This window comes from Triturus cristatus, chromosome 2_2 (assembly GCF_964204655.1).
Source record: "Triturus cristatus chromosome 2_2, aTriCri1.1, whole genome shotgun sequence".
NCBI classification, from domain to species: Eukaryota; Metazoa; Chordata; class Amphibia; order Caudata; family Salamandridae; genus Triturus; species Triturus cristatus.
This window is the reverse complement of record NC_140582.1, coordinates 79,585,649-79,610,900: the sequence shown is the minus strand read 5'-3', so window position 1 is coordinate 79,610,900 and position 25,252 is coordinate 79,585,649. Positions and strand designations below refer to the sequence as shown.

At 44.0% G+C, this 25,252-nt stretch overlaps 1 protein-coding gene across 2 annotated transcripts in view; it reads left to right on the top strand.

Moving 5' to 3' along the window:
* GTF2E2 (general transcription factor IIE subunit 2) overlaps positions 1-25,252 on the top strand; it is a 216,059-nt gene that overhangs the window by 131,849 nt on the left and 58,958 nt on the right. For both annotated transcript variants that reach the window (XM_085641075.1, XM_085641074.1), the window contains exons 5-6: positions 1,854-2,036; positions 18,278-18,371. In XM_085641075.1, the coding sequence (XP_085497201.1) occupies positions 1,854-2,036; positions 18,278-18,371 (277 nt within the window). The remainder of the gene's footprint in view (positions 1-1,853; positions 2,037-18,277; positions 18,372-25,252) is intronic.

Below are 25,252 nucleotides of genomic sequence, written 5' to 3'. Positions count from 1 at the left end.
ATAGCATCTTGACTTTTGGACTTCAAAGTGGAGCATTTTTGAAATTGTGACACCAGTTATGCATTCTAAGGTGTATTCTGCCAAATGTGGCCTTCAAACTAGAACAATGATTTTGCATAAACTGGAAAAATGCAACAGCTTTTATCTGGGACTCCACAACGATTTGCAGAGTGTTTTGGTGGCTACAAATGTTGCAGCAGGACTCAAAGGGTTGGTGGGAACATGACTCGGATTAGGCTTAAACAGCTATGTGTAGTCCACAAAGCATGCCATGGGATGTGCTCTCCTTCCTTAATACATTTTTTTTAACCAAAAGCCCCTAGGAGGTACCTTTAACGAGTAGTCACTTGTGTCAAGTATGCTTGTTCTATATAGACCAGATGGGAGGCCGAGCCTACACTCTGCAAGGTGCCTGGCTCTGGTACTGTCTCTCTTTACATGTTGAGACACAGAGTACTCATCTGATTCAGAAGGTTACTCAAGCTCTGGCTATCTTAGCTTATTATGTCTAGAAACCTATTGGGTCCAATCTACGGAAACTCTGAAGTCTTTAGGGGGTTTGGTTGTGCTAAACAAATATATAAAATATATTACTCTCTAGGCTCGGAGTATTGGATTTACTGGTAATGAACTCTTATTTTCTTTTGCATGACCTTGGACTAGTTCAGTGTAAGCTCGGCTTGTTTTTCTTGTCCACTCTTAACTGAGCTCTTAATTTGTTTTACTGCTCTCTCTTTATTGCGTTAATCACGTGTTTTAGACATTCCATGCATGTGCAGCTTTCTGTGCTGTGAATGTAATTTGTCCTTGTAGTGAGACTGTTGATACATCTGCAATGTTTATGAGCTGTGGCAACCAAGAGCAGATTCAACTGATATGTTGAAAATCCTGGTTGCTTGAGGTCTCTTCTTCTACCTTGCGGCGCTCTTTGTCTTCCAGTTTTGTGAAGCTGATTGAATTATCAATTTGCCACTGCTTGGGTAACTCCACTTGGATAATTCTGGTAATGGAGACCTTCACTCAGAATGCAACGCTGCCAGTCGACCTGAGGGCGACTGTACGGCAAGTTGAAATAAGAAGCGTTTACTAACACTGTCTTGCATTGGAGGCTTTCACTCCTTACAGGTTATGCAATCCATCAGCACTCAGTTGTTCATTGGTAGTCTGAGGAAGTAGGCTGTGCATGGCAAACTATACTCCATGACTGAACTGTAGCGGCTGGGACCCTGGTTAGTATAGGTTTCGCCTGTAATGACTCGTAAAATCCAGTGATCAGGTAAACCTATTGAACTAGGTGATCTATTTTCTGCTTGATTGTAACCACTTAGGATGAGGCCCTGTGGGTATGTAGCCGGTGTGTAAATTGATTGCCATTGATCCAGTTTACATCAGTGCTTAATTTGAGCTGGTGGTTTCTGGTGCTTTCCACCAGCACTTCACTATTAACACCTGCACTTATGACAGTCTGCCACGTGGTGGTGCTGTCTATCTAATTTAGAGGTGAGCTGAACAACAGTTTATTATTAATATCATATATATTAAAAATGACTAATCGCTGCAGACCAAGCCATTCTTATAGCTTTGGGGACATGGAATAGTCTAAACTGGCTTTGGCAGCACTTGCACTGGCAATGGGTGGAAGAAGCTGCAGTGGTCGCCTAATGAGGGCGCTGGTAATTTTGTTTTTATTTTTTTACCTATTAAGCACTGGTTTACATTATGCTATCTCTGTGTTTTTGCCAGTGCAGTTATAATCTCAATACAGGATGGAAATTGTAGGTGTCATGTCAGTCTATTTACATGTATGTCAGCAATAATTGGTGAATTAACTTAATGACAAATTTGTGTTACAGGCATTGGTGAACAATCCTAAAATTGATACAGTAGATGGCAAGTACATTTTCAAGCCCAAGTACAACTTAAAGGATAAGAAGGCCCTGTTGAGACTGCTGGATAAGCATGACCAGCGAGGACTTGGGGGAATCCTTCTCGATGACATTGAGGAAGGGCTTCCAAATGCTCAGAAAGCCATCAAGGTAAACCGTTCGCGATAATCGAAGGACTCCTTTTCATTGTATAACTGCATAATCAAGTTATTATAACAATTTCTTACATTTTTACAAACCGATCCATACAACAGTTCATTGGTTATCTACAGAAACTATTTTCTAGTTAATATAACGACCTGCTTTCAAGCTGCCCATTAAGAATGCATTTGCAGTGTTAAATTTTGCTATTGCAGGGCCTGTCTGAGATCAATTCAGAGATGAACAAATAAAGAAGTTGCAAATTTCCTGAGCATGAATACTTTTTTCATTTGGGCAAATTGAGTATGGGATGTCCCCTGAACATCAGCATCTGAGAAATAAATTAAATTCCAGTGATGACTTAATAACATTTTGACTAGTTAGATTGTCCTCCCATGTTTTGGCATTAATTATACGATTAGAGATTTGTTGGTAGTCGGATCTCTGGGGGTGTGCAACTTGGGTAAACAGTTAAGAACTAGCCAAAGGGGTTATTGGTACCACAACTGCCTTTGACTTTGATTTGCTAAAGGCAAGATCCAATATACATTGACTCTTTCCTATAGTGCCGTTAACCATATTACTTTTTATTACATTTTCTTGCTGTTTTTTTTTTTTTTTAAATGACTTACATTTTCTTATTCTTCTCAACTTAAGTTATTTTGATGTGCTTGGTGTTGATTTAGCATTGTGACACTGTGTCAAAAGATTTCACATGAGACAACTGACATTACTGCTCATCTGAAAGGGGAGGATAGGGTAGTTCCATATATTTTTGTGCAGTGTGTGAATGGATGTAGAATCTTGTTAATGTGAACAGGTTTATTTGCATATCTAGAGTTTGACACAACTACACATAAAGTAAAGGTTCTCTGTACCTGAATCCTGGGACACGTGCCTGCTCAAAAGGCAAAGCTGCCAAACCTGTAACAGTCCTTTTCCAACTAGAGTTTGACACAACTACACATAAAGTAAAGGTTCTCTGTACCTGAATCCTGGGACACGTGCCTGCTCAAAAGGCAAAGCTGCCAACCTGTAACAGTCCTTTTCTAACTTGAAAATGTTTGATTGATCCATGTGACCCATCCAACTACACCTACTATATGATGAATAATGCTCTCTGGCTTTAACAGGTTTTAAAATGTCAGGGATCTATATTTTGCGATCTTTCGCCTGAATAAACACTGTATGGGTAAGCAGGTGGCATGGAGCATGTGGTTTGGTAGAAGATACTAAAGAGCTGTTGCTAAGGATAAGTACATTTTACTTTAAATCAATCTAGTATTAAAACTTCTGTTAGGATTTCTTCATTAATATGAAAGCATTACATTAAAAGAATCAATCATACATGTTTATGTAGATAAAACAGTCTTTTCAGGTTACATTTAGTTTGAAATACAAAATCTTACCTCCCTTGACTATTATATATTCACTGCCCAATCCAATTCCAGCACCTACCCTGGGTTTTCCTTATCTTTCCACCTTGTGGATTCTTCCTACTTATGGCTAGCTTTGCCTTGAACTCTTGAGTCTTTCCGAATAAGGTTCTTTATTAAAGGCTGGGCAGAGAAGTGACCTATCTGCAGCTGACCCTGCGGTCACCTATCTCCACTTTTGTATCCTGATTTTTCTTTTCCCATTAGACAACTTGTCTAGTTTAGATAGATCTTCGGGATCCTGCAAACCAAGCAGAAATACCTGTGCAACAAATATCACACAGTAGCAGAAATGTTGGTTTTCCAAGACATTTCCTTGTTTTCCCTTTATGACTTCCAGGAGCAGCCTCTTTCTGAAAGCGAGTTAAACCTTAATTTTCGGATAATATAATGTATCTTGCTTGGTATCAAGATAGTGCGATGGCACACACTCCGCCATGGATCTTTTATCTGCATAAACTATCTATTTGCTGTCTATTACTGTGCTCTACTCCATTCTTGAGCTCGGCTTCTTGAATCGCTTTCTTTCAATTTCCTGTTTTGCTCTGTTTAAATGCTGGGCAAGTCTCCTTCTAGACCTCTTGTACTGAAGACTTTCTTTATGTATCACAGGGGATCGAAAATGAATGATAACCCAGTCCCCTTGAGAGGTAATGGGGCCTAGATCAAAGTAGCCAATCCTTCAGATGAACAGGATTCCAACAGAGAGAGCAAAGGGGAAATCCCTGTAACATGCTAACGAATCCAGTACCTTGTTGCGCAGCTCCCCATAGTACTCCTCACAATGTTTCTTCAAGGGGAGTATACCATTCAAAACCACAACATAAGGACATACAGCTGGGGGGAAATTTATAATGGTCCAATTAGGAAGCAAATCATCATTAATTTATTTAACCACGGAATCCCCCACGGTAGGAATTGTCACTGGTGTTTGGGTGGTCAGAGGCGGTAGGTGAGCTGGGTGAGTGGTGCCTCTAAGTTGAGGAGGTACCCCTGCCGGCGTTGAAGATTGATCGTTGGAGACATTTTGCTGCTGAATTGGAGTGGTAACCTTTGAGGGGTTTTACAGGGGCAGAGATTGTTGTGCCAGAAAGGACATGAGCTGGATGTCAATAGCTCCCAAGCGAGCTAGAATTGGAGAAAGCTGTCTGTATCACATACATGCCAACCCTCCCGATTCAGGCGGGAGAGTACCGATTTGAAGGCTAGTCTCCTGCCTCCCAATACCTGCAGGCTGAAACCTGATTCCTCAGATGGCAGTGTATGGTCTTTTGTGACTCGGATTATGCACTGCCAGTAACCTGCTCCTGCAAGCAAGTGCACAACATTTTTGGCACGCCTTCTGTGCCTGCCATAGCGATTTCTCTGTGCTCCTCACCGGTATGGAAAAAAACATATTTGAATTTCAGATATCCGATCCTGCAGCAGCACACTTGCAAGCCCCATACACGCCGATAGACCTGATACAGGCCGCAAAAGGAGTCAATGGTAGAAATACAGTTTCCCGATTATGTTTTGAAAATCTCCTGCTTTCCTCTTCCAAAATGTTGGCATGTATGGCATCAAAACCTTGAATTTGGTGATGCAATCGTGAATAGATGGCTCTTTCTACCCAGAGTCAAGTAAATGTACAAACACGCCTGTCTCTGAGAACTCCGAAAGCTGGGCCCCAGGATTCCCTCGAGCCAGCATTGAAGCATTGTTATGTTATGTTAAATAGTTTATATAGCGCGTGAATCACCCCCGAGGGGGGTCTCTCAGCGCTGGCAGAGCTGTGCAGGATGGATGAAGAGATGTTATTCTGCGAAGAGGGTGGTTTTCAGAATCTTTCTGAACTTGAGGTAGTCGGAACATTGTCTTAGAGGGAGGGAAAGCTGATTCCAGATTAAAGGTGCTTGATAGGAAAAAGATTTACCTCCTAACCGTGTTCTCTTTATCCTCGGAATGAGCAACAAAGATTTGGAACAGGATCTCAGGTCGCGGCTGGGAGTATATTGGTGGAGCCTCTCAGCCAGATACGGAGGGCCTTAAGCATTAAGCTGCCTGAATATCTGTGTGAGTCGCTGCATCTATTATTCCACACCGCTGCCCTCTCTTGAGTTTTTTGCCCTTGGCAGACCCCTAATGCCCCCTAATAAGGGGAGTAGCAGTCTTTCCCACCTGCAAAGAATCTGAATTTAAACGAGCGGGGGGAAGGTAGGAGGACTAGACCCATCATCCAGGACGCTGGGCTGTTGCTCCTCTCATTGAGGGCTATCGAGGTGCACTTCATTGGGGAAAGCACCAGATGCTTTTATTTTCACCAGTGTGAATGGCAAAACAAAATGTCAGTAAGAAGCCAACAATAAGGGGGAGGGCACCGCTTAGTTCTCGCACTTTAACCCTGTTAATAATAAAACAAAACGGAGCTATGCCACTCAAGTGGATGTTGCCTTAAAAGTAGAATGCACAAATACAGATTGAGCTGCAAGGTTTTGGCATCCCGCGTTGCAGAAAGTATGCACACTTGGAGGCACTTAATAAAGTCCAGCCCCTCTTCACAGGCTAACTATAAAATGCGGGAGTTTACAACTACCCAATGATGGCAGCACAAAGGCAGGCTGAAATGCGGGCAAATGAAATATTGTCTATGGTGAAAATAAATATTTGTCGCAGTCCCAATAGCAAAAGTCAAAGGGCCCCACGCTCGTGCCTCTATTCTGGCTCTTGCGCATTAAGAGCTTAGAGACAAAGACCCACCCCAACAGCTCCAATAGGGAAGTATGGCTGGGGAATGAGATGAAAGCGTACTTGGATATGAAAATGATCCTTCCAAAAGTACGAGGCAGCATCTAGCCTCAGAGCTGTTACATGGGCCCTGATGGGTCTGTATTGTGTTTAACCCACAGGGGTGTTTTACAGTTTCCCCTCTACTCATGTGTCCTGATAGTCACGACCGAGACGTAGGGACGTGAGTATAAATGAAGGAGACCCGGCATGTTGCAGGTTATAAAGTGAAAGTACCAATCCAGACTGACGGTGTCGTTTTGTCACTAGTTGACTAATTACCAGATAGGCCTCTATCTAAAGTGTTCACCCAGTCAAAGGTAAACATAACAAGAGCCAAGGAAAATGGCCCTGCCTTGCTCTTCCTGGTGCTGGCGGGCGTAGTATGGACCGGCCCTAGGCCCACGCTTTGTTCATGCATCTCCCGCGCAGCAGGATTGCTGGTAATGCTTAGTAGCATGATTGGGAGCCCTCGCCCCATGGCCGGGTGTGCGCTGGTGCCTCCAGGCATGGTGCGCTGTGGGGCCCCTCAATAAGGTGCTGTCAGCGGGGCTAAGAATCCACTTGTAAATCCAGGAAACAAAGAGTATGATCATATTTCTTAAGACAATGAAGAGCTAATGTGCAATTAATGGGATATTAAGTAGTAAGGTATGACAATACTGTGCTAGAAATAGAGACCCACCTTCTGCTGAACTAAGCGTTTTTTTGTGTAGACTTGCTCTGTACCTTGTACGATGCACATAGGCGTAAGTCATATGCGAGCACAGCATCATGGTAGTGTTCTCACCTGCCAGTTCACTTTTTCTCTCCATCGCTTTGAATCTTGCTTGCTTTCTCTCATGCTCAACAACCTTAACAAGAAGGCCGAGCCTTATTTGTTCTTTTTTGCCTCCCCCTTACTCTTCCATCATGCTTTGTTAATAGCGATTGCCTGACCACTGCAGAGCTGTCTCCATCCTAACGTTAGTGGTGGCTAGCGACGCCATGTTAATATTAAGCAAGCATTTGCAATGCATGTGCCAATCCTTCTCTGGTAACGTACCCAGGATGTGGAACACACTCCCTTTTGACCTCAGATGCAACCCCTCCTTCTCTTGCTTCAAAAAGGACCTGAAACTCCTCAACCAATACTTTACCAAACAAGTCAACCAACCTAGGCATCAATGACCTAATGGACTCCCCCCTCACTTTGACCTTCAAGGATGGTGGTTATCTGACTATTTCAACCACCTGCGTCTTTCTCCCCTCACTGTATACATAAGTATTATGTCTTTACTTATATCCTTATACACCCTCATGTCCTGAGATGTTATGCAATTTGCACTCTGATACCCACGGGTCTAGCTAGCGCTATATAAAACTTTATAAATAAATAAAAAATCGGACTCGCAATTGCGAGATTTTGAGCTATTGGCAATGCCTTTTATAATTGTAAAAGACATTGTCATTTGCAATACCAGTAGGTCAAAGTTTGGCAAAAGCGAGACCTATGGTATTGCAGAGCGCGGTGTCCCTGAAGCGGGCGCTGTGCTTAGTATTAAAGTTTTTTTGAAAAGCAACGAAGACACAACGAAGATGGACACACTGATGGAGAAATCCAGAGATGGGCACACAGGCAGACACACTGGTAGCAACACTCACAGATGGGCACAAAGGCATGCAATGACAGAGAGAGTCACGGATACAGACACCCACTGACTAATGGGCAAACATACATGCACACAGAGACATACGCTCCGATACATGGATGGAAATAGGTATAAAATGACAGACACAAATATAGACACGCATACACCCACAAATGGGCACCCAGATATACAATGTTAGACAGACGCACACTGACCGATGGCATACAGTCAGAATCCCACTTACAGGCGGGCAGAGAGGCATTCAATGAGATGCAGACACACAGATAGAAACACACCCACACCTCGAAGGATGAGCACACAGACAAACACAATAAGTGAAGGACACACTGATATAGACACACACATTTTGAAAGATGGGCAAACAGACATGCAAACACATGGGCACAGAGATATACAATGAGAGGCAGACACATGCATACACATAAGACAGATGGGTACTCAGACATGCACACTGTAGAAAGCTGTATTGCCCAGTGGGGCAAATCCTTCCACCTCCTTGCACAACTAGCTCATAGAAGGCAAACACTGTTTCACTGAGACAGCCTCGTCTACCCCTTAGTCGTGCAGGACGAAGAGGGGGGCGACTTCAGAGAATGTGCGTTAAGGTTCACAGAACCAGCAAAACATGTGCATCAGGAAGCCCCTTAGTAAAGTTCCCAGACAAATTAAATAAAATCCAAATAATGACAGAGACACAGCTAGAGACGCACACAGAGACAGACAGGCCCACAGTTATAGACACACGAATACAAACACACAGTAACACAGACATGCACAGAATGACCGAGAAACATGTGGATGGCCAAACACAACGATAGATGGGTACAGAGACATAGTCACAATCACTCACACAGAAATACAAGCCTACAAAGTTAAACACCAATAGTTTGGTAAACAGACATGCACACAGTGAGAGACACACAGATAAAGACACGCACAAAAGCACACCGTGACAAAGAGGCACACGGACACAGGCACACAAACATGCACACTCAGTGCTTAATTTGAGCCGGTACTTTCCGGTGCCCAGCACCGGCACTTAATTGGTGTTCGGCACCGGCACCCAATTGTCAACACCATACTCAGAACAGTCTGCCACATGGTGGTGCTGCTCATCTAATTTAGAGATGAGCAGAACAACGGTTGTTTAGAAATACAATATACAATAAAACAGTGCCAATACCTGCTTCCCCAACCATTCCTTAAGCTTTGGGGAGCAGGAATAATCTGAACTGTCGCATTTACATGCGAGAGAGATGGTTAGTAGTTGTCTTGGCAGCAATGACAAGGGCGATGGGTGGTGCAAGCTGCAGTGACCTGCAGGTGGCCGCCGATCAGAGCCCAGGATGTGTATTGGAAGCCTCGGTAGATAGTCGCACGGGCTCCCAGCTCCTTTCTCTGCAGGGAGGGGCTGGTGAGCGCTAAGTGGCAGGAAAGCATGTCATGCCTGCAAGTACCAAAAACTCATTAAAGAAAGTAGTGCTTACAGACTTAAAATGACAACCCCATTTAACAACCGAAGTAAAAGGGCCAGTAGCCATGGGAGGTTACAAATGAAGAGCAGGCCATACTAAGGAGGGACTAACAAGCCTATTAAGGAATCAGAAGCCAGCATTTCTGAAGAACAAAGGCACAAGCCAATGAAAAATATGGGCGGAGAGTAGGTGAAGCTTCTCTTTAATACTCCACTACAGCAGTCTCGCAGAGCAGCGCATGCGCGCTGACTCAAGCTTGATCTAAAAAGCATTAGTGGAAGAGCCCTGAGGGACTCTGCAGAAGATGTTGATGGAGTCCGAGTGCAATCAGGATAGAAAAATAGCTTCGGTCCGGTGAGAAAAGAAAGGCTGGAAACACCGAAGGCTCGTGATGCAAAAGCCTGTGCGATTGGAGACACTTGAGGAGAATGGAAAGGGACACTGTATTGCATGATGCCGAAAGTTTCCTTAGTAATGCCACAACAGTCTAGTTTCATCCAATTCATCATGTGTTCTGCCTTTTGCTGCAGCTGACCCACATAATGAATATACCTCCTGTTTGAGGAACAGTCATCCAGTGCACTCCTGCGTTCTGTGCTACTCTCTTTTCGAGGTCAATCTGGAAATGTCAGGTGTGCATGCACTCAAATGGCAGCCATATCAGACAGACATTGAATGTCTTGATTGAAAAGAGTATCCAAGAGCTGCGTTCCTTAGTGCCTAAACTGAACACAGCACTTGACTTTCTTCTAGTGAGGCTCCAATATACTCCTCTAAGAGACAGTTCTCAGTACTTGACAGTCTGTTTCAGCCAAGAACAATCTTGGGACCAAACAATTTCTAGGGCGAAACCAGTACCGGTTTCGCTCTAGTTGGCTTGTCAGCCAGGTATAGCTTGTTTTCAGTGACACAGTGTGCATGGGATCCACGTCTGGACAAAACCAGTCCTGGGTTGCTTGTGTTCCGGTTCAGGGAGGACCTGACTGCACTTCGGGCTGCACTATTCCCATTGGGTCAAGACTGATTTCCATATGGATGGGTCCAAATTGAGGTGTCATCGTGGGTGAAAAACAATGGCTTGGGATGCAGGCTGAACGATTGCCAGTGAATAAGATTTATTCAAGCATTACATCCATTACATTGTTTTTGTTGCCCTGAGTGTGACAGATTTGCCCAGACGTGTGCCACCGGATCCAAGCTGTACCTGACTGATGAGCCCTAATAAGGATGAAATCGGCCCTGGGTTGCTCGTGTTCTGGTTCAGGGAGGACCTGGCCTGGCAGTTTAGAATAGACTGCTCCCATTGGAGCCGACTCCAGACTTATTTGCATATAGCTGTGTCCAAACAAAGGTGACATATGAAGTGAAAAATGATGGATTAGGATTCGGCCTGAGAGATTGCCAGTGGCTGAGTTTAATTCAATCCATCCCCTAGTTTTTGTTGTCATAAGTGTTTGCTTCGTGTGTCAAGAGGCTTTTTGAATTATTGGCAGCCAGCCTCTTGGTACTCCTCCATACCTCACTCCACATGTGTCCATGCAGCTCGACCTTGCAGAGCACTACTTCTCGATCCATTGTTTTGAGCAACTCGAAGCCTGTGCCAGGACTCACATCTCTAGTTCCAGTCTTGAGATGTTGGGCCCATACTCCCTCCCTTCTTTCCCTTCTATTACAGTGCCCCATCAGCCTAACCTGTCACCAGATCACGAGTCAAGAATTTGGTTGGAGAATGTGTGGCTAGGTTTGCTCCATCAGTGCCTTGTAAAACAGATCAGAATCGTCATTCTATGTGGTCGGTCTCAAAGCTCTGTTTCCAACAGTGAAAGCCTTCCTTCCAGGGGTTCCCTCCAGAGTAAGGATTTGTGATACAAACTTTTACATTTGAAACCACGGGGGCACCCACACCTCCAGATCTGTTGGTAGGTGATCAAAAGTTTAGAGTGAGTCTTCACACAGGCCACACTCCTTCTCATCTCACCGATTACAGAACTTAACATCCTGAGCAAGCATCTTCACTTCACCCATGGGAAGGAGCGGGTGTTTCAATGTCTGCAAAGCCCTGTCATAAATGCATTCTTTACACACCAAGGTCTCCTGCAATGAGAGATTTGTTTTACAGATGGGCACGGTTCCTTTGTCCCCAAGGACAGCCTGATGCTGAGTTGGCGCAGTATGTTCTTTATGCATTTCCTCTAATCCTAAAATCCTTCAAAGAGACATCTGGAACAAACATATGTATCATTTCTCTGGTGGCCCCAGCATGACCTCTCCAAGTCTGCTATTAGAATCTATTGTACTTCCTTCATCATGTGAGCATTTGGAACCTTTTAAAGGAGGGACTTTGTCAGTTGGACCTGAAGGGGGAAGAACCCTGCCCCTTCCTGCCATCACTCCGCTTGAGTTCATGGTTTGTGAGGAGCTAGTCTTTGCCTATCTGACCCTCACTTCTGAAAATGTGATGTTCTGTCGGCTGATAGGACATCCTCCACCAAAGCACGGGACAGAAGCAACTGACTGCGTTTTGGCTATTGGGCCTTAAAGGATATATATATATACTCACTTGCTCTCATGTCCTTCGTTCTAAGGTGAGCAAACACGCTAAAACTTCATTGGCAGGCACAGCTTAAGGTTTTAGCTGAAGGATGCTCTCCACCGAGCTAAAGCAGTCTGCATGGCATTCTCTCAACACCTAATGGTCCGAGAAATAGGGAGCACAACAAAGTGGGCTACCTTGCATACATTCTTTAGACCTGCTTTCAAGGTCTCACAAAGTGAAGCACCTTTGAAACTGGAGATTCTACTGACCAAGTTTAATTTTGACCTAGGCTTCTGATGTTGCCAAAGTGTCCATTTTCTAGTAGCAGAGCCATCCAGAGAGTGCACCCCAGTGTGGGAAGGTGGCTTTTCATTGTATGATATACACCTTCGTGCATTGTGATCATGCAAAGGAGGATCTATTAAACTGCTGCAGAAACATTACCCAGTTTTGCCACCAGGTGGCGCGAGTACCATCAAGTTGATAATGAGGTGAAGCTTTCAGATTAGAAGCAAAAGATGTTGATGGGGAGTCATGCTATGTTGGACTTTACCACTGTTCATTTGGGTAGGGCCCCTTCCTTCCCTCGAGTATTTGTATCTAGGCATCTGCCTCAGATATATCTTCGAATGCCCTGAAGTGCCTGACATATTCCTTGTGGATTCGGCAACAGAAAGGAGTATTTAGTAAGCATTTATCTTTTGTAAGGTTGGAGAAATTTAGTTCTGCCTCTTCTCTAAATTGAGTCTGTTTTCTCTTTCTTTCGTAGCCTCAGTCTAGGTTTAAGGATCTGCCCTCTTTTTCAATTTCTCCTGACTCTGAAGAGACAGATTTCTACTATTGATTCTTTGAGTTACCTGTTCTGCTGGCATCTAAATCTTGCTAATTTGTATTAAACATTTAGCAGGTGTTTGCAGACCTTAAGGCAAAGATATTGCTATGGTTTTCTTGACACTATGAAATCTGCTCCTTTTTGTGATATGTTCCCCTTCGTGGTATTTTTGATAGAAATCAGTCATTCAAGGTAGACCTATGTCTTTCACTTTTTGCTCATCAAGGTCGATTTTTCCTCGGCCTACAGGCATATCCCAGGACACATACGAACGCCGTGGATGGCCTCAACATGTTTGTAACACCGGGACTGTAATGATATCCAGTGGCAGCTAAGAAAGATAGTAACCACCAATATACATTCAAGTGCCCAAACGGTCTCTGTCTACCTATGCATGTAACTCAAGAATGAAAAATTATATGCTTCACTGTATCTAAAGTGTTAAAACCTAATTAAAAAATCTAAACAAAAAAAGGTCAATTTTTCTTCTGGCTTCTTCATATACTGAAAGAAGCTTTGATAATCTTCAATTATGCAACTTAACCAGAGCTTTGCTATATACACTGTATGCAAGCTGCATAAAATAGAACATGCCTCAAATGCAAAATCCTCTCCAAACTGATTATGAGCAAAACAGTGCATAATGTTTAACACCCTATATATTGCTCACAGAATTTTGTGTAGTCAGGAAGGATCCGCATTGAACCTTATACTCACGTCATACTACTCCATTGCCCACTTTGCTCCAAATATCAACTACTGCTTTCAGTACCCAGACTGAACAAAGAATGTTGTGGAGTAAGATCTTTTTTCTAACTTACCTCCGAAGATATGGAACTCACTTCCTTTGAGCATCAAAACCATTACTAATCACCTAGCAATTGGATTTGCCTTGAAATCTTCCTGTTTGTCAAATGTTAATGTTGATTCCTTTTTAGGTCTCACCTACCAGGCCGCGCAAACTGTCTAATTGTAACAGACCTTTTGTGAACTTACAATCCGCCCATTGCTTACCATTAGTTGAATTATCACTCTTGTTTACTTGCTTTTTAGTTCGAAGCCTACCAGTCAACAACGCTGTCTGGTTTGCTAAAGACATCTTGTGGACATTTGGGAAGCTTTCCTGGGAATGCATTCCACCCATTGCTTACCATTGGCTTTGTGGTTTGTTGCCGACATTTGCTTGGTTTCTAGTTACTGGCTTTTTGTTTTAGGCTCTCCAGCTTGAGTTCATCCCTCCCGTAGAGCATACCTGGTCCTGCTTTACTGTATCCTTCCTCCAGTGTTAGATTTCTGTAAACATACCTTTATATATTGTTCTTATCTTGTCACATTTGCTGTGCATTCAAAGACAGAGGTCAAATGTCAGGCTCGGTCTTGTGAGGGAGATTGGTGTTTACCTTTTTTCTCTGATTTCAAAGTGAGAGGATTTATATGACAATCATGCTGGCCTTTGGGGGGGGGGGGGGCTGCTGGACGAAGGCTATAGGATGTTATTTTCTCTACTACACAACAGAATTGAAATAATATTTACGAATATATCCGAATTAGAAAAGCACAAATGAAGAACATTTTTTTGTAATTCTAAAGTGTGGTGGAAACAAATATTTTAATGGGATCAAGACATATCAATACACTAGGTGATGACATTTCCACACATTATCACTTGTGTGATGTATGCATTTATCAGTAAAGCTGTATGTCTGTGCAGATGTAATGGTCATTTCAATTGAAGATGTATTGTCTGTGACGGCAGTGCGCTACCACACCATGCATACTCCACTTACGCTACTTGTCTCTGCACCACTCCACGCAACTGCACTCTATTCTGCACCACTCCGCACCATTCCACTGTGCACCACCTCACTCTACACCTCTCTACACTACACCTCTCTACACTACACCTCTCTATTCTACACCACGCTACTCTACACCACTCTACTCTACTCTGCACTCTTCACCACTGAACTCTACTTCACTCCAGGCTAGGCGACTCCACTCTTCTCTCCTCTACACCACTCCACTCTACGCCGCTCCACTCTGCAACACTGCAACCCTATGGCATTGCACTCCACTCTGTACCACTCTGATTTACACCAGTGTAATCTATGTCAATCCACTCTGTGCCACTCTAATCTGCTTTGCACCTCTGCGCTCTGCACTCTGTTCCACTGCACTCTACCCCACTGCACTCTACCCTGCACCTCTCCACTCTATGCGATTTCACACTACTCTGAAACAATCTATGCCACTGCACTCCGCACTCTACTCCACTCTACACCACTCTAATCTGTGCCACTGCACTGTACCCTGCACCACTCTACTCTTCTTTGCACCACTCTACGCTACACTACTCCACTGCACCCTATGCCAATGCACTCTATCACACTTTACTCACAACCACTGCACTCTACTTCAATTTACTCTGCAGCACTGCACTTTAAGCCACTCTATTCTACTCTGCACCACTGAATTCTACGCCACTCTATTCTACTCTGCACCACTGTACTCTACGCAGTTGCTCTCTATGCCACTCTACTCTGCGCCACTGCAGTCTACGCCAATGTACTCTACTATACACCACTGCAGTCTACGACACTCTACACTACACCACTGTACTTTACACCATTCTGCTCTATGCCACTGCACTCTACGCCACTCTACCATTCGCCAATTCAGTCTACCCTCTGCGACTTCAGTCTACCTTGCGCCACTCTAACTGCACTCTACGCCACTGCACTCTATGCCACTATACTCTGCAAGACTCTATACTACTGCACTTTGCATCACGCTATTCTACTCTGCACCACTGCACTCTACGCCACTGCTCTCTATGCCACTCTACACCACTGCACTCTACGACCATCGCCTCTACAACTTTGAACTCCGCCACTGAACTTTACTCCACTCTACTCTGCACCACTGAACTCTGCCATTTTACACTACTGTGCACCACTTTACTCTACGTCGCTCTTCAGCACTCTACTCTGCATCACTCTATGCCAATCCACTCTGTGGTAATTCACTTTATGGCAATCCACTTTATGCCACTCTAATCTACTGTACTCCACTCTATTGTACTCAACCCTAAAACAATTTACTCTGCACCACGCCACTCTGCACCTCTGTACTGCACTCTAAGTCACTCTATTCTGCTCTATTTTGTGCTGCGCTGTGCCACTCTGTTCTATGCCTTTCTACTCTGAACCACTGCACTCTATGCCACTGAAAAGCAATGCACTCTGCCAATTTACTCTACTCCACTGCACTCTACTCCACTGCACTCTACTCCACTGCACTCTAAGCCACTCTACGACATTACACTCCACGATACTTCATGCTGACACTCTTCTCCATTAAACTCTACTCCACTCTCAGATGCTTTACTCAACTCTCTGCCGCTCTACAACATTCTACTCCACTCTGCGATGGTCCTTCTACAACACTACATGCCCCACAACTCCACTGTTTTCTATGACACACTTGACCACTCTACTCTACTTCATTACTGCACTCTATGCCACTCAATGCCAGTCCACGACCTTCTGTGCAACTCCACCCTACTTTACTCCACTCTACTATAAGACACTCTACTCCACTCTACACAACTCCCTCTACCCCACTCCATGTTACTTTGCTCCCCTCTGTCGCTCCACTCTTCTATAAGCCTTTCCACTCTATGAACTCTGCCATTCCACTCTACAGCAATCTACTCCCTTCCAATCTGCCATTCTACTCCCTCCACACCACTCTACGCCACACCACACCACTCTACGCCACACCACTCTACTCAACGCTGGTGTACAACATGGCTAAAGCACATTGTCAAAGTTAATAGGTCTTGCATAGGCAAGACCTGTTGGCATTGCCAATGCTGGTTATTTGATAGTTGACTTCCACTGCTCATATTTAGGGAACTACTTTTTGTCCTTTTCCTTCAGCACTCCATGGAAGTGCATCTATTTTCTAGCTGACTCTTTTGTGTGCTGCTTCACTCCCTCACATATCTCCACCCCCCACGCTCTTGTGCTCCCCACCTTTTCTATATTGTCTGTAAAAGCACAGCCGCAGACATATTTTTGAACTGGTATGGCTGAAGAGCAGACTTTAATGATTCTTTTGTTTTATGTCCTTCATTCCACATATTGCATGAAAGCAAATGCTTTACCACACTAATGCTTTTACGATGCTGGGGATAGGGCTATCTGCTGCCCTTAGCTGGTCTTGAGGGTGAAGGTGTACTTAGCATGACACTTCTCCTGGAGGCCCATAAATCTGCACCCTCCGCTATTGCAGAAGACCAAATGGCCGAATCCTGTGAAAAGTAAAATAGCCCATGGCAGGCGTTTACCTTTGCATTCTGACACCTCCTTATTCTTTTGAACTTCTGTTCAGAGTTTCCTGAGTGAAAGTCATTTGAAGAATAAACCATAATCTTCATAAAGATAGAAAACATTTAGTTCGGTATGCAGATTTTAGATAGCTTAAGATGTTTGCTTTTCCTCCTGCATTTTTTTTTTTTTTACTTTTTAAATAATATTTTACGAAGATTTATAAAGCCCACAGTTCGGCTCTTCCATTTTAAAGGTGAGACCGATCGGTTTTGGCAATGCTTGTTTATTCGTTTACTGTTCTAGTGTCAAGTCACCCATAATTCTTAGTGCGCTTTATGAATAAAATAACACAATTATTACATTTTCTTACTGAAGTGTAGTTTTCTAGTTCCAAAAACCTGTCCACCAATCCAACCATAGCACATGCATTATTTTTACTTTTCGCCTGGCGCGCTGCCCCATGCAGTGCACGGTTTATGGACAGAAGGCACTATGCACATAACAAGTCTAGTCTGTTTGTGTGTGCATTATGCATTGCCATTTTCTTGTCCATTTTTCACCTACATGCATTGTCGTCTCAACCTTGTATTTAACGACTTCATGATTCATGGACAGTCTGAAGGGTTGGATTGAGGATCTGTCATTTCTAGACTTAGAAAGATAAAGTATATATATGGTATAAAAGCGAGTATTCTTGGTAATAATCTACAATCGCGACTATATGGCACTTGCAGGAGGAGTTTTCAGCATGTGAGTTATTGGCGAAAGACCTGCAGTGGGGGGTGGAGTGGGGGAAGGCTCCTGTCCATGGCACTTATTTTGATGCAAACCCCTGCCTAAAAAAGCCCACAAATATCTTAAATCTTAGGCGACTCCGTATTTACTGGGAAGATATCCTGCTTCTGAAGGGAAATGGTTATTCCTGTTTCTCGATTTCGACACCACCCCGGAAGCTGAGAGCTGCTGCACCTCACCAGCCAATCCTAGAGCTTTATCCATGAATCTTGACAATTTCAGTATAAACCATCCTTTAAAAATGGCTGAAGCTCTTGAATTCTAATTAAAGACTGCAGCAGACTTGTGTTCCCTGTTCAGGTTGATGCTTTTGTGATGTTCAGGTGTCAAGCAATGTGAGGCATCACTGCTATTCTTAAATAAATGCGGTTTTATATCTGGACTCAACATCATGAGAGAACAATTGTTTTTCTTTTTATTTCAGGCATTGGGAGATCAAATAGTATTTGTTACACGTCCGGACAAAAAGAAGATCCTCTTTTACAATGACAAGAACTGCCAGTTTACAGTTGATGAAGGTGAGTCGCACTCTTCTCCTCGCGAATGTTAATTCGTTGGAAGTAAAAATAATCTGCAAATGGCACTTTATTGTCAAATTTATTTATTTTTTTCCCCATTTTCTGCTCTATAAAAGTGTAGATAAGGAAACAGCGAAAGTGTTTATCAACTGATTTAATCAAGTTACAAACCAATGCAGCGATTCAGACTTTTGTAGGAATGTGACGTTTGATTTCAGTTGCGGCAATCCTCCGCCTAAATCAGATTTTATTTTAGAGAGCCATAAAGAAAGGAATGATCGAGAGTGATGCCTTGGGGAAAGGTTGTAAAATTCAGGCAGAAGAGTTGTGGACTTATAATTCAACTGTCCGCTTTGAAATAAAAAACAAACTGGCCAAGTATGAGGGGGGGACCATTAAAATGGGGACACGGCGTGTGGTAGACGAGTGATGACATGAGAACGCAGGTGGAACGGGAAAGATTAATAAAAGGAAGTAAAATCTCAAAGGTACAAGGCAGTCCTGAAGCTAAGAAACAGAATTGGTAACACCAGGGAACAGAATGCTGATGGCATGAAATTAGACATCATTGCAAAACTGAACTATACTATGTGTGGCACAGTACCAAAACCCACTTCTGTGAGATACCTCTTGAATACAGGTGGGTTAATACGCAAGTCATATGCTTGAATATACTTTCATTAAAATGAAAGAGGTCTTATGGTAGTGGTGACAAAATCATTTGAAAAATAATCCATTTCCTGAATGTTAAATATTTGGGTATCTTGTTTTTTGTTTTTTTAAAACTAGATATTTGAATTACTGTGGGGCCCATAATTCCAATTAACTGACTAATCGGGATTTCTCAAACGTTTGCAAACACTCAGTCTTTCATAAATGAGATCATGTCTTACCTCTGCTTTGCATTCATTTGCCTCAACAAACGTTTGCCTCTGTTTGTGTTTTCTACACGTGCTAAGATGTTAGTTGCTTGCTGCGGGCATCTCTTATCTGTGCATCTACTCTTAAATCTAGTTCATGTCACTAAGGACTTACGCCATGCTGCATTTGTAAAGCACAATTTTTCTTTTTTAATCTGGCCTGCCCACGTTTGCTTTTACTAGGTTGAAATTTGGTGATTTCACACCTTGTTTGTTTTGTTCAGACACTATTTGCGCAATTTTTCAATTTATACCACAGAAATCTCTTGCATTTACCCCAAGGGGTATCTACAAGACACAGGACTATTTTGATTCCAGCCTTATATTTATGCTGGCTGGGTGTTGCATTTTGGCCTGTCCAATCTTCTTTCAGACCTAGCTCCATAGATGACTGTCAACACTAGATGCCATTCTGGGATCTCGCACAGCAGGTGGACCAGGGTGAAGCCGGAGTCTGCAGATATGATTGAGGTGCTACAGCACATGAGCAAGCAGTATGACTTACACTTATGGTCAAGACAACTGTTATCACATATTCTGTAAGTCCAATTCACATCAGTATCTCTTATGTTAACCAGAGGTGTACCACAGCACCATATCATACCGGATGAACCATGACTATCTGTTAGAAGCACTGAGAATGTACGACTGCTTCCCTTCCACTGTGGACCCAGGCACTGGGAGGTCTCAACCTTCTCAAGCCAGACCGGTTTAACAAATCTTTCTCTGTGATAATGGTGGTCCATTTCTTCTCTCGGGGAAAGGGATGGTCAAGGGACAGATCTGTGAACAGTTCCTTCTGATTCAGAAGCCTGTTAATAGGCAGAAAGCAAAGTAATGATGGCTGCATGCACTGAAGGCTGACAAAGAGGGAAATATAGGATAATTATAGCAGGCACATTAACACTATACAGTTTTTTGTTTAGCTGTGCTGTTATATACAAGACTAAGTCTTGTCAAGTGAGACATGTATTCATCAAGTTAAGAAAGAGACCCCAACACTACATTTTCATACATAGTACCTATTCATCATTGAGTGTTATCTTGACCTAAGAAGATAGGCATTTTTTTGCATAGCCTCCAGCGCCATTCTGTGCGAAAGAGAGTACAACTGGGTTGGACAGAAAGGAGCAGAGCTAAGAGTCCAAAGCCCTAGGTAAGGGGGAAAAGTATATGAATGAGGAGTGAAGCTTGCGTCTGGCACATCCTGCGGCCCTTCTTCCAAGGGCGTCTGCAGACACATCCTAGAGGTGATGGTGAGGACTGAGCTGGGACTTGCTCTGCATTGAAACAGAGGAGAAGGTTGAAGACTATTTGAACCTAAATATGTAGATTACAGAAATCTAAAACTTGATATGATTGTGCACTTATGTGTAATATGATGGTATATAAAATATATTATGAAAGGCTATATTATACCTGACCTTAAAAGCGAGTATGCAGACTGCAAAACTGTTTTTGGTCAAGGATAGTCTGAGGTATTGCCACCTCATCCTAATTTTGATTGTAAGATTGAGCTGATGCATGGAGCCCAGATACTATATAGCAGGATTTATACCCTGATGAAAGAGGAACATAACCGTTTACAAGCATAGTTGAACAAATGCCTAGTTAAGTGATTCATTTATGCTTTCTCAGTCATCCTCCTTTTTGTCCCAAGCAAAAGGGCTGCATCTGGACCTGCATTGATTACTGCACCCCAAACAAGTTCAGTGTCTAAAACATGTATCAGTTACTTCACTGCACCAAGACTTTCACCATGCTGGACTTTTGGCGCACATGCCACCTTGACAAGCGGGAGGGAATACGATGAGTGGAAGACTGCATTTGGCACCTGCTTCAGTCTGTACTGAATATCCTGTGATGCTCTTCAGGTTATGTAATACTCCTGCCCCCTTTTCAAGACTTCATGACTACATTGACTAATTTGTTGTTGCATAAATACCATATTGATATTTTTGTCACTCCCGCGATGAGTAGTTCCTACCTATGTGATTGATTTTGGACGAACTCATGCAACACATGTTCTGTGCGAAACTGGATGTACAAATTCGTACACATAGGATTGGTTTCTAGGTTTGATCATCTCTAAGGGACTGATCTGGACATCAAGAAGGTGCCAGCTTCACAAATTGCCATACCCCATCCACAATCTGAGATATACAGGCTGTTTAAGCTTCTCGAATTTCTGTGAACACTTAATCAAATCCTTCCCTTAGCTTGTTTGTTGCAGAAGGTGGTGTGGTTTGTTTGAAATGAAGATGCTGAATCAGATGTTCATATTCGAAATAGCCATTCCACCACCAACCTAAACTATTGCTTGCTGACTGAAATAAATGTTTCTAAGTTGAGGCAGATGCTTCACTGTGTCATTAGTGCCAAAAAGGGGATACCATGTACACTCAGTGCCCTATTTCTCCCATCGACTGATGCTCACTGAAACAAAATACACCCTCAGTCATAAGGAGCTTTCTGTAGTCGTCTGCCTTTCAAGATGGCAGTGCTGTTGGCATTGTGCTCACCACACCATTGCAGACCACAGAATTTTACTGTTCTTAAAATAAGCCATGGCCAAGATGCTAGGTTGGTTCCTCTATTTTGGAAACTGTGATTTTGTAATTACTTATTGGCTGGTAAGAAATAACAATAAGGCAGATGCCTTATCAGGCAAAGAAGTATTATGAGCATGGCTCAGCCAGTCGAATGTTCGTTTTGTCCCTCTTCAGAGCATGCCTCATGAATGATATTTTAGCAAGCCTTGGCGAGGAGGTGTCCTCGTTTCACATGGAATTATTGGTTACTGGCAGCAAAGATCGTTCCATACGGAAATGTTTACCATATTTCAAGACTTCTCTGGATTTCCCTACCAAAGAAAAAGACTATTAGACACAGCCAGGATTTCAAGTTATTAGGCCATAAAGAGATTATCAAGAAAATGCCATTGATTGACAGGTAGTACTTGTGGCAGGCTCTTAGACGGGCAGTAGTAACATATGTCCAGACTTGTGAGACTTGCATCGAAGGAAAGGCTGATGGGCTCCAGCATTTTGCCTAGAAATTGATGTGGTTTCGATTATAGTGCACAGGGTCCCTGCCAACCAAGTCTCCTGTGGTAGTGCTGCTTCCCTAAAACTATTCCCCAATTGGAGCTTCAGGCCCCCTGTAAGTCCCTAGTAAATGGTACCTGGATACTTAGGGCATTGGGGCCATCTAGGGTCCCCTAGGTACCCCACACTTAGGTCATGAAGACTGCCACTGCAGCATACATGGCTTGGTGCAGGCAAAACAACAAAGACGACATGGCACCACTCTCTGTCTGTGTGCCATGTCAGCTAGCACTGCCCAAGGTATGGGAAAGTCACCCCTCACAGCCCTATGGCAGGGTGCACTATACCACAGGTGTGAGCATATTTGCATGAGCAGATATGCCCTTACAATTTCAAAGTCCATTCTTCGATATTATAAGTGCCAGGGAAGCCATAGAGAGTACATGGGCTGGAAATTCGACCTCTCGAGTTCCCTAGCACCATGATGGCTTTTCTGAACCCAGGAGTGTTTGCTACCAAACTGCTTCTCTTAATAAACCCACAACTCTTATTACAGAAGCAGACCGCTCAATACCCATCCCTACTCACAGATATAGCGCACACCGGCCCTTACCAAGGCAGCCTGTGCAGCTCGGACTACGACCCAACACTACTGCTTTCCTCAACCAGGACCATGAACTCATGCCCTGAAGAAGTTAATTTTCATGAACGAAACGTGTTGGCTGGCACTTTTTTGGAAAATAAAGAATTACTCAAGACTTTCTACATCACTAGACTCATTGACTAAGTGACTACCACTTGTCTCAATAACGAGCGGTGCACCACTCCACTAGTCTGACTTCCTCATTCATCTGCATAGCAGTTGGCACTCAACGACGGCGAGTGCTGGAGCAGTTTTGTGCACACTCAACCAGATTGACTATTTTTCATACACAACAAGGGAACTTCACAGGGAAGTGCAGTCACTGTGTCCGCTGTTGTTTGGAATTACAATTTGCAAACCCACACTGATGCCAGTGTAAGATTTATTGTTACATGTTCTCAGAGGGCACCTCGCAAGTGCCCCCTGAAAACCCCCCAACCTTGTTGTGGTTACAGACTGGCTGTAGGCATCCTGCCACCACCAGACATATTTCTGGACCCCTGGGTCGAGAGCCTCTGCTCTCTGGGACCAGAAACAATGCACATCCTGGGCGAACATGTCACACCTCCTCCCCCAGGATGGGCATAGTGCTTGAGAGGGAAGCTTCAAAGGCCTGCTGCCTTTGAAGTGGGATGTCCCAGCCTCTGCCGCTAGCAGTAGATGGCAGCCCCTGGTTTGCACCCCCACTTTGGACAGAAAAACCTAGGAAAAATAGGTGTGCGCCCACCTCTGACAACTCCACCCCTAAGGTGGAGGAGGCGAGGTGAAGCACATCTTTCAGTCCCTGCCGTCTTGAGGATGGGGATACCCCTCCACTCAGGGCTAGGACTATGCCCCCTCACACAGAAGGATGGCATAATTGAGGGTGTAATCACCCCAGGTAAGGTACCCATTGGCCATAACTGTTACTCCCTTAAAACACCCCTACATTCAATATTTTAGGTGGGTCCCCCAGACCTTTAAATGAGTTCCTGCCGCCTAAAGTAGAAAAAGGATGAAGAAGACTGAAGGTGCCTACTGACTTGGCCCCAGCCCTACTGGCCTGTCTGTAGCACCTGAAAATCTTGCAAAGAAACAATGCCTGACCAGCAGTAAGTGACCTCCACAAACCCTGGGAGGACTGCCAACCTCTGAAGAAGACCAGAACTCCCGAGGACAGCGGGTCTGTCCACAAAGAAAATAACACCAAGGAACTCTGGTGCTCTACGGATCCACGATCCTAGTCCGCTCTGAATCGGCCTGTGTCCAGGTGGCCCACTGATCCAGAAACGGTTCCCCAGCGATCCTGAGTCCAAGTCCAGAATTGGCTGACCCCCCCCCCTGGACTCCATGCCGATGCATGCAGACTGAATTCAGAGGCTCCTCCAACTGCGACCGGCTCCGGTTAGAAGAAACCAACATCAAAGGACACCCCTGCACCTAAAGCCCCAGGGTTTTGGTGAGCTAAACCGACGGTGCCCCTACCACTTTCAACACCGAACTTACCTCTGCTGTTGCTAGTTTCCTTTGTGAGCCTCCGGTTTGACACCTGCAGCCTGATTGTCAAGCCGGGGTTCCTCATTGAAAAGCATTGGGCGCCAGCGGCTGTTTTTACACCCTGCACCCGGCCGTCCCTGTGCCGCTCGTGGTGAATGTTTGCTGCTGCCTAGTGACCCTCCCCTGTGCGTGCTCTAACTCCTGAAGCTTGGCCCCTGCAACCGATTTACCTACCTTAAGCAGTATGGTTCCAGGCGCCCCCTCATTCTCCAGTGAAACACATGGGCCTATCACTGAATTTGACCTCTGCACCCGGCTGCCCCTGTGTCGCTGGTGGTGTAGGCTTTGAACTTACTTAAACCTTGCCCTCTGCTGACCTTAACCACTGAAGACGGCTTTTATTGAAGGAAAAACTGCAAAGGAATAAAGAGGCATTGTTAGCCAATATGCTGCATTTTATGTATATCAAGTAAATACTAGAACTTTGCCTTTAGGACCTCCAGGAGATCCTGTATCCCATCATGCCCCACAGGTGACAGGTCAGTTCTTCTTTACGGATCATTCAGTGATTGTCAAGAAATTCTTCTAAAAAACGATTTTTATTAATTTCACTGAACAGTTTTAGTTACAGTGAAAAGTAAAAAAAATTCTGACAGTAAATTCTATTTTTTTCCTGTCAAAAAATGCCTTCCCTTTTTCTCATGTGCCCTGCTTGTGGTAAAAAGAAGGCACAGTCTGACCTACATGCAGTTTGCTTCATCTGCCTCCCTGACACACCTCTTCCTGAGACATGTC